The sequence below is a fragment of the Cryptosporidium parvum genome, chromosome 1, assembly GCF_000165345.1.
Source record: "Cryptosporidium parvum Iowa II chromosome 1, whole genome shotgun sequence".
Taxonomy (NCBI): domain Eukaryota; phylum Apicomplexa; class Conoidasida; order Eucoccidiorida; family Cryptosporidiidae; genus Cryptosporidium; species Cryptosporidium parvum.
In genome coordinates this window covers 801,986-815,147 of record NC_006980.1, presented here as the reverse complement: position 1 = coordinate 815,147, position 13,162 = coordinate 801,986, and the positions used below count along the sequence as shown (strand labels likewise).

Genomic DNA, 13,162 nt, shown 5'->3' with positions numbered 1-13,162 from the left:
GAATTTGCAACCTTCCTATTCCGTAGCGACTATTTTCCCTATATTAAAGCTTGCTTATTAGGAAATTAATGATCCACTTTATACAAATCTTAACTCCTACTCGAAACAAAGCTCACTTTTCTTGCATCTTTCCTCACATTTACTCACATTCTACTTTACACTAGGCATCTCTATTCTTTCTAAAGTAATAAACACAACATACTAAACACTACAAGTTTACTAATCATTGAAGTTAAGGTATTCTAATCCAATTTATAGAAGCCAATACTTTATCATATCATTTTAACTAGTTTCTTTTTTTTCTCTCAATTTTTTAAAAATTTAAACACGTGTAGGCGCGGTATCTCAGGCGCCTGAATATGGCGCCGCATGTCATTATTTAACGAGTAATACCAGCAGTGTGGTGAGGGGAAGTTAGTATATAAGAAGAGCCTAAAAAAAGTTTAGGTTTAAAAAAACATAAACAAATTTAATTATATATAACAGTGAATTGAAAATGCCAGGAGAGCATGGGGGTGCAGGGTGTAGCTGCCAGCATGAAGCTGTAATAACAAGTGGAAAAGATTTACTTTCTGAAATTGAGTTGGATAAAGTAATGGCTTTAAATGAGCTTAATGTAGGTTCATGCAGAGGTATTTTTAGGCCATACGAAGATAGGTTATCTGAAGATAAAGTATGTAAATCCCAGGATGATGACCCAGAGTTGATCATTTTTGTGAGATTTTCTTCTCCCTGTACAATTCATTCTATAAATATTATAGGAGGAGAGAACGGCAAGTCCCCAAATAGAATGAATCTCTATATAAATGATGAAAATTTAGACTTTTCAACCATTTCCGACCAAGAACCTGTTCAAAGCTTAGATTTAGTTGAGGATTACTGTGGAACTGTTGACTATGCCTTGAAAGTATCTAGATTTAAGAATGTAAACCTTTTGGTCATGCATTTTCCAAGCTCATTCACAAATGATCAGAGTTGGATTTATTATATTAGGATTGTAGGTGAAAGTTCAGGATATCAAAGAAAAGCAGTACAAGCAGTGTATGAATCGAAACCAAATGTCTCTGATCATAAATCTAATATTGAATCATTAAATCACTTTAGTCTAATGTGATTAACAAAGTTAATATCACTGCAATACTATAATTCCAATATATGCATTCATTTGCATATGAAAAATACACAAAACAATCATTTTCCATACAAAATTACCTAAAATTGTGTCCAAACCAATTATAATAATAAGTGAAAACTCTAAAAAAAAAAGAAATCAATTATTGCATTTCTTTATATCTTTATTCTATAATAATTATTCTTTTCATTATTTTAATGGGTTTATACGGTAACGTGAAGTTTACCGCGCAAATGCGCACATTATCCTTGGTAATTTTGTTAATTCAGAAGAAAAATAATTTATGATGAAGGTTAGATTAATTCTGACTTTCAAATTATTTTTTGAAATTCTATTCTTTGCCTTGGCATCTGCCTTGGACTTAGATCTTAATAAGTCAGATACCGTAAATCTCCGAATTTCCAGCCAACAATTGGAACAAACTTACAACTTTTTCACTAAAAAGCTTTCAAACTCAGAAAAGGAAAATTTAATAAAGCTTAATTCATCATCAGAATATGCAAGAAGTACTATTCCTAAGGGGGCCGGATATGATTTTACTGTGCAAATGGCAATTTACACTCTTTCTGAAAGCTTATATATAAACCGTAAATATTTCAAAGTCGATCTTATTAGTGACTCTAAAAAAAATAAAGATATCTTTGAAATTGCAAATTGCTTATATTCAACTTCACGTTCAACTCTCAAAACCTTGAAGCTGGTTAAACAGAGATGTTTTCATCATTCTGAAAGCTCTCAATTAAATATATTCCCAAAAAAAGTTGCAAAAAAGCTTGAATTATATTGCAATAAGTTCAAGAAAATTGAAGTAAGGTATGCGAGATTATCAGATTTTATTTATCTGTTGAAAATGATTCTAAAGAAATCTAAAATTCATAACTCTAATTTACTCGAACTTTCAAAGCTAATTTGGGGCATTATTAAAAGTCCATCATTTAAGAAGATTAAATTTTCTAAAGATTTATCAGCTCCAATTTCCTCGCAAAACCCAGCTATTAAACCTAGTAAGAAGGAAGCTGCAACTATTTCTAAGATTTCATTCCTATTGAGACATATTGATAACACTTTATTAGAGAAAATTAAGATTCTTCCATTTTGGATCTTTAAAGTATCTGATGAATTTTCAATCATTTTAATTGAATCTCAATCCATTGCTAACAGAATTTGGTCTCCACTTGAGGAGCAAATTGAATCAAACTTAAAGAAACTTAGGAAATGTACCTCTTCAAAGAGGCAATCCTGCTGTTCACATAAATCTAAGAAATACAAGCTGTCAAGGGATGAAAAGTTTATCAAAAATGTTAGAGATGTCGCTAATCAGATCCGCTCTGATATTGAATGAGTGAGCAAATTATAATCAGGTATATTTTTTGGAAGTTCTATGTTTATTCCAATATAACATTAAAGTATTAATAAATATTTAGCAGAGTAATGCAAGTTAAGTTCCAAAGGGAATAACTATAATATTGTGATTTAAGGCTTGGCGCCAATCTGTTTATTATATGTATATTACCACTACATTGATATGTAGTAAATTAATGAGATATTTCAAATTATGAAAAATTCCTTTTGAACCTACTGTTATCAATTTTGTAAATGTAAAACACTTATGTACTATACTATCTTCAAAATTTTCAGGCTACTTACCTACTCTAAGGCTCACACTAACTATTGTTTAATTTCCGAATTTCATATTTTCTGTTCATTTACTTATTTTTTTATTTCATTTTATTACCCAATTCTACCATATTTTTCTCTTATACTATTTCTGCTCTATTCTCTTGTATGCCATGCAAACCAATTATTGAAAAGGTATTTCCCGCCTAATCTAAATGTAAATATGAATTACGTGGCAATATCAATATTTGTCAGAAATTAGTTTCGAGTTCATGGAAGAATCACATTCAATTTCAGTACTAATTACAATGAAAATTGACCTATGAATTTAGAATTGATTTGGAAATATGAAAGAAGAATGGGAAAAGAAGAATAATAAAGAATAGAAGAAAGTTAATTAATATCAAAATATAACGAGTATTAATTAAACATAAAAACAACCTAAAATATACAAGGACTTAAGTATTAAGACAAAGTAAATATTCTCTAATCTTTGTCAGCAATATTATTCATAAATTTGGTGATCCTCGATGCGTTAATTTTCATTCTTTTAGCTCTTTCTATAAATAATGGGCTGCTTTTTTTAGTGACGACAGGTCTTGTAACAGGAATTAGGGATTTGTTTATATTCATATCTGCAAACATCCAGTTCATTAATAAGTGTTCCGCATCTTCTGAAGCTTTCTTTGAAATCTTATTTCTACGGAGAAGTTTAATTATAACAAGAGAAATCGCATCTGTAATTGACTGAATACGGCAAATCTCTGATATAAGTATCACAAGATCTTCATGTGGTGGAAGAGGAACAGTTTCAGAATTTGAGTCTGTTGGTGGAAATAACTTAAATAAGTCTCTACGTATTTCTTCAGTGTATATTCTCATTGTACTGATAATTCTTTGTACAGAATTAGTAATTTTTCCTAATGGTGAAAATGCTTTATTTGAGCCCCATATTGATGTTCCAATTTGTAAAACGAAAGCAAGATTTGACTCCAGTCTATTTCTTTCATTATCCAAAATTTCCCTAAGCTCATTTGTAGTAGCTTCATAGTCTTTTTCTGGCTGTATTATATAACATTCCATAGGGTCTTCTAAAGCTGTTTTAAGAAAAACTAGCCTATTTGGATATTTGTAGAAATCTTTATTAACTTTACCATTGTTGCTTGAAGCCATTGTAAATACATCTGATACCTCCTTATTTAACTCTTGGTCTTCTTCAACAATTACATTGGTTTGTTGGTCTTCCATATTTGATATATCGCCCATAGAAGTGCTTCCGCTTACTGTAGATTGCTGATCAAAATGAATATTGAATTCTTTGAAAATCGAATGGTATGCTGTTTCTTTATCAGTAATTAACTGAGGAAGAGCTTTTTGACACCACCAAATACCAATAGAATTAATTAATTCGCACTTTGACATATTTCCATTTCTAATCTGAATATCTATAGCTCTTTTTGCACTATCATAATTACGAGCATCTGATTGAACTGTATTTCCTATTTGTTTAACTGGTAAATGCAGCTTCTTAAGCTTTTGATCAATCTGATTCTCAACTTCTCTTTCACAAATTGTCCAATCACAACCATAAAATGTTATTCGATTTTTTGGAGGCGATATATTTATTGATGGCCAATATGGAAGAGAATTCCTATGTTTGTGCAACCATCCTCCAACTTTCTTTAAAGCATCTACTCCACAAGAAGAAGATATAATTGAGTGAAAATCTAATAGCTTACTTAATTCTTCTGTACAATATTCTGTATTTGGTAATAACGAATTAATTTTACGTTTCTCTCCCTTTTCAGAATGTCCTTCTTGATCTGTAGATGTGGAAGTTTGGCTGGAACCTTCCTCAATATCACCATCAGATAATATGACAGCTTGAGAATTAGAAATTAAATTATTATCATTTCCATTGTATCTAATAGATTCTTCCCTGTTCAAGTCATCTTTTCCCAAAGGTTCTATAGGACCTTCAGAAGCCTCGGAAACAGTGAGAAACACTCCAAAAAGTAGTAAGATTGCAAACCTGGAAATATCTCTGGTTTTCATATTGACATATTAATCCCAATTAAAATATTTACTCGGCTGCTCTAGGTAATATAAAGTCGGATTTTCAAACTGGGCTCTTACAAACACTGAAATAAATTGCATACAAATGTTCTGAGTTATTTAATAAATAGGTTAATACATCAATTGATTAATCTTCAATATTTGATCCTGCTAAACAAAAATTACAAATATATACTACACAATTTTATCTAATCTTCAGTATTTTTTTTACAATTAAGGTACCAATAATTATGCGTATATAAAAATCCCGAATTTCCCGCCAAAATGGAGCCATTATAAGATTATCCAAATGTATAGGCTGTGAGAATTAGAAAATTGTGCGCAAGGAATATAAAATAGAAAATTGCAGGGAAGGAAAAAAAATATAGTAATAGGAGAAGGGCTAAAAAGAGTTGAACAAGGAGAGTCACTTTGATAGGATATGAGGAAGCAAAACAGCACTTTACCATTGCCTAGAGGGTCAAGAGGGGATTCATTGTCAATGCCCCATTCGACTTCCTCCACATTCTCAAAGTTTGGTTCAAAATATATTGGAGCTGGAACGGGAAAGCAGGATGGACAGGGATTATGGCAGGAAATTTTGCGTAGCTTTATGAATGGTTTACAAGGTAAAAATGCAGAGAATTTGCATGGCACATTATTTGTATTGGGAAGGGCTAATGGCGGTAAATCTGAGCTCATTTCAGAGCTCAAAAAGATTTCCGAGAAAGGAAAGGAGAAAGATATAAAGAGTGTGTTAGTATCATCTGAAGTGGATAGTAGTCCATATATTGGTTTAGATTTTTGTAGTATGAAAATTAGCCAAGGATTCTTCCAATTAGAACAGGATGATTCTATCGAGGATTCTGATCAGGATGAGTTGAATAAGGATCTAAATACTACACCAAAAAATGTAACATTGGATGTATGGAGTATAGATCATTGTGGTATGTCGGATGAGCTAGTGAAGAGGCTTGTGGATGTATTTAACAGTCAAAATAGTCGTTTAACAGGAAATAATACTTCAGAGAATTTGAGTTTGAATGTATCATCAACAGACGTTGGATTAGCAGTAACTAATGGAATAGGAGGAGGTGGCTTAGATGATGATTGTAGAGATGGCTTGACTTCCATGCAGTCTCCAAACATTATGTTTTTAATAGTTTTGGACTCCTCTTTACCATGGACTTTAAATGATGATTTGGTTATATGGATTCAACAGATTCAGGAATGTTGGGCAAAGTCTTTAGAGCTCTCAAATCTTTCTCCAGATTTGCAGAGGATTATGATTCAAGAAGTGAATCATTATTTTGAGACTAGAATGGAGGAGATTGTGGCAGAAGCGGAGCAAAGTTCTGTATCTAGACCTGAACCTGGAGAAAAAGCTCTACAAGACCCAATAGATTCTCAAGGAGAAGATATTGAACAACGTACTCAAAAACTTAGTGAAATTGAAGCTTCATCATCTGCTGCTAGTTCCTCCACCTCTTCTTCATCTAATCTATATCCAAAAGTAAATTTGGGAATTCCAATTGGGGTTGTCTTATCAAAATCTGACATTGGACAGAGATTCTCTGTTCCAACAGATGGTGCTACTGGCCAACCATTTATTCCTTTTGCTTTAAGCTTTCTAATGAATCTTGGAGACTCATATGGAATCAGTTTTTTCACTACAAGCATTCAAACTTCTGGAGATATCCATCAAACCTCTGGAGTAGACCTTCTTTTAAGTTATATTCTTCACAGACTTTTCGATACACCTTTTACAGACGAGGATGGGAAAATTTTAAAGACAGTTAATGATGTAGTTAACAAAAACAACTCAATTCTGTGTGTCTTACCGAGAACACCTATTGATCGCCTTTGCCTAAGTCCTATTCCTAATGTCAAGTCTGATATCTACGAGGAGATGGTTCAAAAATCAAAATTCAGCTCAGAAATATCCAATTCAAGTGATGCTTTAGAATTAGTTCATGGACTTTCTACAGCCTTCGATAAGAAGATCCCATCATTGAATGAGTTTCTGGAACAAATAAGACCCCAAATTCCACTCATTGAAGCTGCTTCACCAGGAGCTGCTCCTGTTCTTCTGTCGCCAACAGCTGCTTCAAACTCTGAGGAATCCAAATCAATTAGTAGTGATTCTGTTTCAATCAAAGGTACAGCAGGAGGTGCTTCATCCTCAGCTATCTCTTCTTCCGCAGCATCTGTATCTGGCTCTTCCCAAAGGCTTAAACCCTCAAAATCAAACTTAAACGCCAATAGCCCTGGCGCCTCTGGAGATCCCTCTCTTAAGGGTTTCTTCCAAAGTCTTATACAAAGAGGTGAAAAAAAAGGCTCTCTTTCCCATCGATCCAACCTCAAACCAGCTCCTTCAATGAATCTACGCAAAGAATTTGGCTCTAGAATGGAATCAAAACTCTCTTCTGAAGTAAAGCTTGATGAAAAGACCCAGGAAAGTGAAGTAGCCAATACAAACTCCTTAGATATCGAAAAGGTGGGAAACCCGCCTAATGTTGAAGAAAATACTGTGAATCCTATAGAAGAAGAAAATGAGACCGTGGCTGTGACTGAAACTGAAACTGTAACTGCAACTGAAACTGTAACTGCAACTGAAGCTGTAACTGCAACTGCAACTGCTGACAATGAAGAAAACAATAACGATAAACAAGCAGAATAGAGTGAAGGAGAAAAGGGGAAAGAGAAGACAAAAGAATAGAAGAAATGAAAATATGAAATACTGTATTCTGTCCTTAAATTAAAGAATAGGACAAATTCTAAAATCCAGCTAATTAATACCACTGCTATAATTTACCGCAAATCAATTGGTGCTACTAATTAAAAAAAATTGTCCAATTAATATATACAACTTTATAAACATATATTTATACTTATATAGGTAAATTGCTTTAACTCATGCATGTAAAAAAAATGTTAATTACGTGTTTGCATGCATTTGGCGCTCAATAAATAATTTTTAATTTTTATTTATTTTTTTCTTTATTTTATAACTTTGGTTTTTAAAGTTTAAAGTTGAAACAAATGATGTTTGAAGATCAAATTAATCATCGCTGGAAGAATCATGTGAATCCCAATCTTCGTTGAGACTTAATTCGTTTGATATAACTAGTTTGTTGTTGGATGAATTTTCTCTGATTGTTGTCTTGGATAGATTTTCTTCAGATATTCTGACATTATTAGGTTCCATTTCCAAATTATTATCTGGATTATTCTCATCATCTGAACTTTCACGGAAAATTACGTCACTGATATCGCTTTGAATATCGTCAAATTCTAAAGTATTTTGCTTTGCTCCTTTCTTTTGAGAATCTTCCCTTTTAAATCTAGAAATCATACTTCTTAAATCATCATCTCTTCCTATAATCCCCATACATGTTGCTTTCTTTTTCTTGTCAAAAACAGATGCAATAGGAAAAGGAGAATTCTTTTGTTCATGCTTGAATAAATGAATTTGTTCATCCATTTCTTTTGTAGAAATAACATCAATAGTTACCATATCTTGGCTTGGCATTGAAACTCTATCTAATAGTTCCTGCTCAGCTTCAATAACTTCTCCAATATCAAATAATTCAGTATTTCTGTACTTTCTAGATCTCACTCCTCTACTTGCTGGAAGTAAACCAGCTGGCCATTCCCAATGAAGTGATTCTCTTAAATATTTAATGAAAGAGACGAAAGTTTGATCTGAATACATCATATTAGATTTCATAGGTCCCTTGTATATTGAAGAAATATTCACCCCTTGTGAAGTAATAAACCATTTTGGTAAACAATTTGCATCGTAAATGTAAAGCATTTGGTTTAAGTTATTTGATTTAAACATACTCTCACAATCTAAACTCTTATAAACCTCTATATTACATGGAAGGTCTACCAAAATTCCTACATAATCTTGTCCAAGTAAATAAATGTCAAAAATACGAAAGTCTTCAAACGGTGTTGGTTGAATTCCAAATGGAAACTTTTCTCCTCTACTTAACAAGCTATTAACTTCCTTTGAAATAGCATCTGGTATCTTAACCACACATACTGATTCTGGAAGAGCTGAATATATTGAACTCGACAAATCTACAGAGGAAAATATTCCTCTTCTTAAATATCTCTGTGGAACAAATTGTAATTGCCTCTCTGCTTTTGAAATCCCCATATATATTTATATATATAAATGTATGAATATAAATATATTTACTTATACTCCGTCTTTTGAAAACTAATTATCCTACCTTACAAAGTATTCCTAATCCTCTTTTTACTCCTTCTAATTCATTCCTTATTTTACCTTTTCTCAAATTATTAGTCATATTTTTATTTGACTTTATATTAGACCCAATTTCCCGCCAAAATATTTAATTCAAAAAAGAAAAGAAATGAGTATTTCTTTTCCGAATTTTTATCTTAACAAATAAATATAATTCACTCCACTCCTTTGCTCATTCCTCTTTATTTCATTCTCCCTTATCTTCTTTCTCTTTATTTCTTTATCTTGCACACATTTACATATAAATATACTAAGTAACTTATTACTAAGCTCAAAAAGAAAAGTAACTAAAGATACTTTAGTAATATTGTATTTGTTTATAATTTATATTAACACTTAAACTAAATTTTTTATTTTATTAATGTTAAAATTGTCAAACTATGAATTACTCTGACTATACTAATTCTGAAAATTAATATAACTTTAAAAAGTATGAGATTTCACATTGAAAATTAGAAATGAAATATTTATTATCTGGAGAAGAAAAAAAGGGAAAATAAAAAAAAGAATCACAGAAATCTCCATTCAAATTAATAACTATACTCTCCTAATATTTCCTCATCTTTGATAAATACTAATACCTATATCTCACCACGTAATTATTTATCCATATTATAATCTTCAAACCTTTTATCTAGTACTATTAAACCGTTCAAAAATTATAACTATCTACGTAATCTCCCATATTATCATATTTTCTTAATATTGTCCAAATCTATATAACTTTGAAAAAAGAGAAACCTCTATGTAATTTATTCAATAACAAAACTTTGGCGCCAAATGTGTAATATATTGCATTTAATATATATTGTTTAAATATATGTATAACATATATATACATAATGTTTAATGATAAATAAATTCTAAAAAAAAGGTATCGGATTAATAAAAAAAATGTCCAGTTGAATAATTGGTTGCAAAGGTACTTAACAAAAATAATAATAATAAAAATAATAATTTAAACTTTTCAAGTAAACTTGATAGTCTTTAAAGCAATAATCATTTTAATCTTTTTTGTTTAAAGTTATTTAAAGGCGTTCAGATGTTTTTTTTTTCTTGTTTCTAAGGGTTTGAATAATTATTTAAAATTAACTAAAATGGCTCCAATATTAAAACATGCACTATTTACTTTAAAAGCACCATTGTACTTTCAGTTATTACCAGCAAGGTTACTTATAACATATATTTTATTTTGGTACTCTATTCCATTCTTGGTATTTGCTAATAATTATAATTTAGGGAAATCACAAAATAACCAATGTAATGATATTTTGAATATTAATTATACAAAAATTACTAATCACACGGCTAAAAAAAATACCAATACTAATCCAACAATTCAACAAAACAATTTAATGAATTTTGGATCATATCATTATGAAAATAACCACCAACTTGGAAAAATTGAAACTGATTTGAATGTCAATAATGATAATTCAACTTATAAAGTAATTGATGGTGCTCCTTCTGAAACATTATTTAATTTGAAACCAAAATTCTCTGAAAAATTTGAAGATTCTTCACCATCCAAATGTTACATATTAACAGTTAGTGGAGGAGGAGCAAAAGGTTCATTTTCTGCTGGGCTTATAAATGGACTTGCTTTTATATATAGATATCATGGAATTAAATTAAGATGGGATGTTACATCAGGAGTTTCAATTGGTACTTTAAATACTATTTGGAGTCAATTCTATCATGTTGGCCAATCAACTCATTTTTCTACAGAAGGAGCTTCAATATGGAATAATTTTACACATAAAAATGTACATGATTGTAAAAAAACTTTATCTAAAAATGCACCATTATTTATTTTTAGAGCCATTACTGAAGGCAAAAAATTACCGAATTATTTATGCTCAACTTACCCTATGCTTATATTTATGAGACATCTTTTACAAAATAGAAAGAGATTTAAAGGTCCCAAATGGAATGCACTTGCATATCATTTTAAATCAGCTTTAAGTTATTATTTTAATGAAGAAGCACCAAGATCAATAATTCCTTCAATAATTAGATCTAGCTCAGCATTTCCATTAGTACTTGAACCAGCTGAAATTTCAGGTATTGGAATATTTGGTGATGGAGCTATTTCTAAAACGATTGATCTTAGAGGAGCTGTTCATAGATGTTTACAATCAGGAAAAGCCAAAACTGATAAAGATATTGTTATTGATGTAATTACTACATCATATACAAACAACGAATTTCATTCTATTATTGATCCAACATATTCAAAAACCATGCTTGAATCTTTATATTGGTTTTTTAATTTTTATTCATTTACAGAAACTTATCAACAATATGAAATTGTTCAAACAATTAGAAGGTACCCAAATGTTCAATTTAGGCATATTCTTTCATATTTAGATGATAAAAATTCTATTGTTAATAAAATGGGTCTTTTAGACTTTGTAAAAAGTGATGTATTCGAATCTCTGAATGATGGCATGAAGAGTGGTTTTTATAATTCTACCATGTTTAAAGATTTTTGGTCTCCAGTCAGCAGAGATATTACACCACATACTGATTGGAAACCATATGGGGATAACAATATAATTATTCCAAATCCGGATTTTAAAGTTTCAAATCCTGATACTGATGCTTTTGTAGAATTTCCAAAACTTAAAAATAAGCCATACTCTTTACCAACTATTTTTGAATTTATGTCTTCAACGACTAAAGTTTTGGATGATGATAATAATAATAATAATTTACTTGATCATGAAATTCAAAAATTCATTTTAGAGCTTCATCAAAATATTCTTTCAATCAGGTTTTTAGAGAATGTTAGAGAGTTTATTCGTCAAAGAGATGATGAATTACTTTATATTGACGAAGAATTAAATTATAAAATAAGAAGTCAAAAGTATTTTAAGTATAATGGCCATACTTATAAGAACCAACTAAAAACAAGAAGTAATAATAATATTGCTGATAAAGGTAGTCCATCTGAAGAAGAGGCCAGTGACATTTTTTCTACTTCAATTAATTCAATACCGTTCTTTAAAGCTTCCAGAAATCAAATAGTAAGTATATCCAATTTTTTTAATTATTCTTTAACAATTCAATCACGATTTATTAAAAAACATTCCAAATTCAAATATAGAAAGCTCCTTCAAAAAGAAAAAGAGTTGAGAAAACCATTTTTTGCTTCTTTCAAATATTTTAAAAAGAAGAAGAATGAGCTTGAACAATTATATGCTGAATATGATAATTTAATGTTGCCTTTAAATAAAGTTTATGTTTTGTTGTTAAAGCTAACAAAAGGTTGTGGTAAAGATATTCGAAAGATACCATTAATGTTTCCATTTTTAGAAGGAGAAGACACAAAGAATATTATTTGGGCACCTTCAAAAGAATATGATGCACTTGTAGTGAAATTTAAAAAGAGTACTTTAGAACTTCTTTCTGAGATATATCCTTCAATAAATTGGACTTTAAATCTTCCAGATAGACTTGCTGAAAGACCTTCTAGAATAAGAAATTGGAATAATTATAAAAAAAAGCTTTTAAACCATCTTCATTCAAATGGAGGTCAAGAGGTTTCATGCTGGGCCAATAATCCAAATATGCTTGAAATTATATCAGAGATTAAAGATTTAACCAAAGATATATCTGCTCTTAAAGTAAAACATCATGAGTTGATTACAAAAATTACAAATAATCAGATTCTTATAACATCTTCAGGAGTACATCCTAGAAAATACTCTGCAAATCTTGAGATGCTTTTCAGAAAGAATTTTATCAGGAACTTGCATGATGTTGAAGAAATTTTCCATAAGACTTCTCATAATGGCTGTGATTCTGAGATTTCTAATGATTATTTAAGTGGGCTTAAACCCGATGAAGAGCTCCGATCAATTAAAGCACAGTTTTTAAGAAGATTCAAAGATCTGGAGTGATTTTTGTTGTTGTTTTGCTATTGTTTTTTTGTCCATTTTTTCATTGAATTCTCTTATGATCAATATTCTCACATATTAAAGAGAATCTCAGGAGAAAAAAACAATGTTAAGAATGTTGTTGTTTTTTGTACTTGTTAAATCTGAATAATAGTTATTTATCTAGTATTTAGATGG

At 30.4% G+C, this 13,162-nt stretch overlaps 6 protein-coding genes across 6 annotated transcripts; 4 read left to right on the top strand and 2 right to left on the bottom strand.

The window, feature by feature from the left end:
- Window positions 1-496: 496 nt before the first annotated feature.
- cgd1_3660 (hypothetical protein) lies at window positions 497-1,114 on the top strand (the record flags this gene model as incomplete). The annotated part of the gene is made up of 1 exon (XM_628178.1): window positions 497-1,114. The coding sequence occupies one exon, from the start codon at window positions 497-499 to the stop codon at window positions 1,112-1,114; it is 618 nt and encodes a 205-aa protein (XP_628178.1).
- A 301-nt stretch (window positions 1,115-1,415) lies between these two features.
- On the top strand, window positions 1,416-2,474 carry cgd1_3650 (hypothetical protein, signal peptide; the record flags this gene model as incomplete). Its single annotated transcript, XM_628177.1, has 1 exon — window positions 1,416-2,474. The coding sequence occupies one exon, from the start codon at window positions 1,416-1,418 to the stop codon at window positions 2,472-2,474; it is 1,059 nt and encodes a 352-aa protein (XP_628177.1).
- Window positions 2,475-3,235: 761 nt separating this feature from the next.
- On the bottom strand, window positions 3,236-4,804 carry cgd1_3640 (hypothetical protein, signal peptide; the record flags this gene model as incomplete). The annotated part of the gene is made up of 1 exon (XM_628176.1): window positions 3,236-4,804. The coding sequence occupies one exon, from the start codon at window positions 4,802-4,804 to the stop codon at window positions 3,236-3,238; it is 1,569 nt and encodes a 522-aa protein (XP_628176.1).
- Window positions 4,805-5,246: 442 nt separating this feature from the next.
- On the top strand, window positions 5,247-7,484 carry cgd1_3630 (conserved hypothetical protein; the record flags this gene model as incomplete). Its single annotated transcript, XM_628175.1, has 1 exon — window positions 5,247-7,484. The coding sequence occupies one exon, from the start codon at window positions 5,247-5,249 to the stop codon at window positions 7,482-7,484; it is 2,238 nt and encodes a 745-aa protein (XP_628175.1).
- Window positions 7,485-7,865: 381 nt separating this feature from the next.
- On the bottom strand, window positions 7,866-8,972 carry cgd1_3620 (transcription factor TAF7p/TAFII55; the record flags this gene model as incomplete). The annotated part of the gene is made up of 1 exon (XM_628174.1): window positions 7,866-8,972. One exon carries the CDS (start codon window positions 8,970-8,972, stop codon window positions 7,866-7,868), a length of 1,107 nt encoding a protein of 368 aa, XP_628174.1.
- A 1,208-nt stretch (window positions 8,973-10,180) lies between these two features.
- On the top strand, window positions 10,181-12,988 carry cgd1_3610 (secreted protein of the alpha beta hydrolase superfamily, signal peptide; the record flags this gene model as incomplete). Its single annotated transcript, XM_628173.1, has 1 exon — window positions 10,181-12,988. One exon carries the CDS (start codon window positions 10,181-10,183, stop codon window positions 12,986-12,988), a length of 2,808 nt encoding a protein of 935 aa, XP_628173.1.
- Window positions 12,989-13,162: the final 174 nt, after the last annotated feature.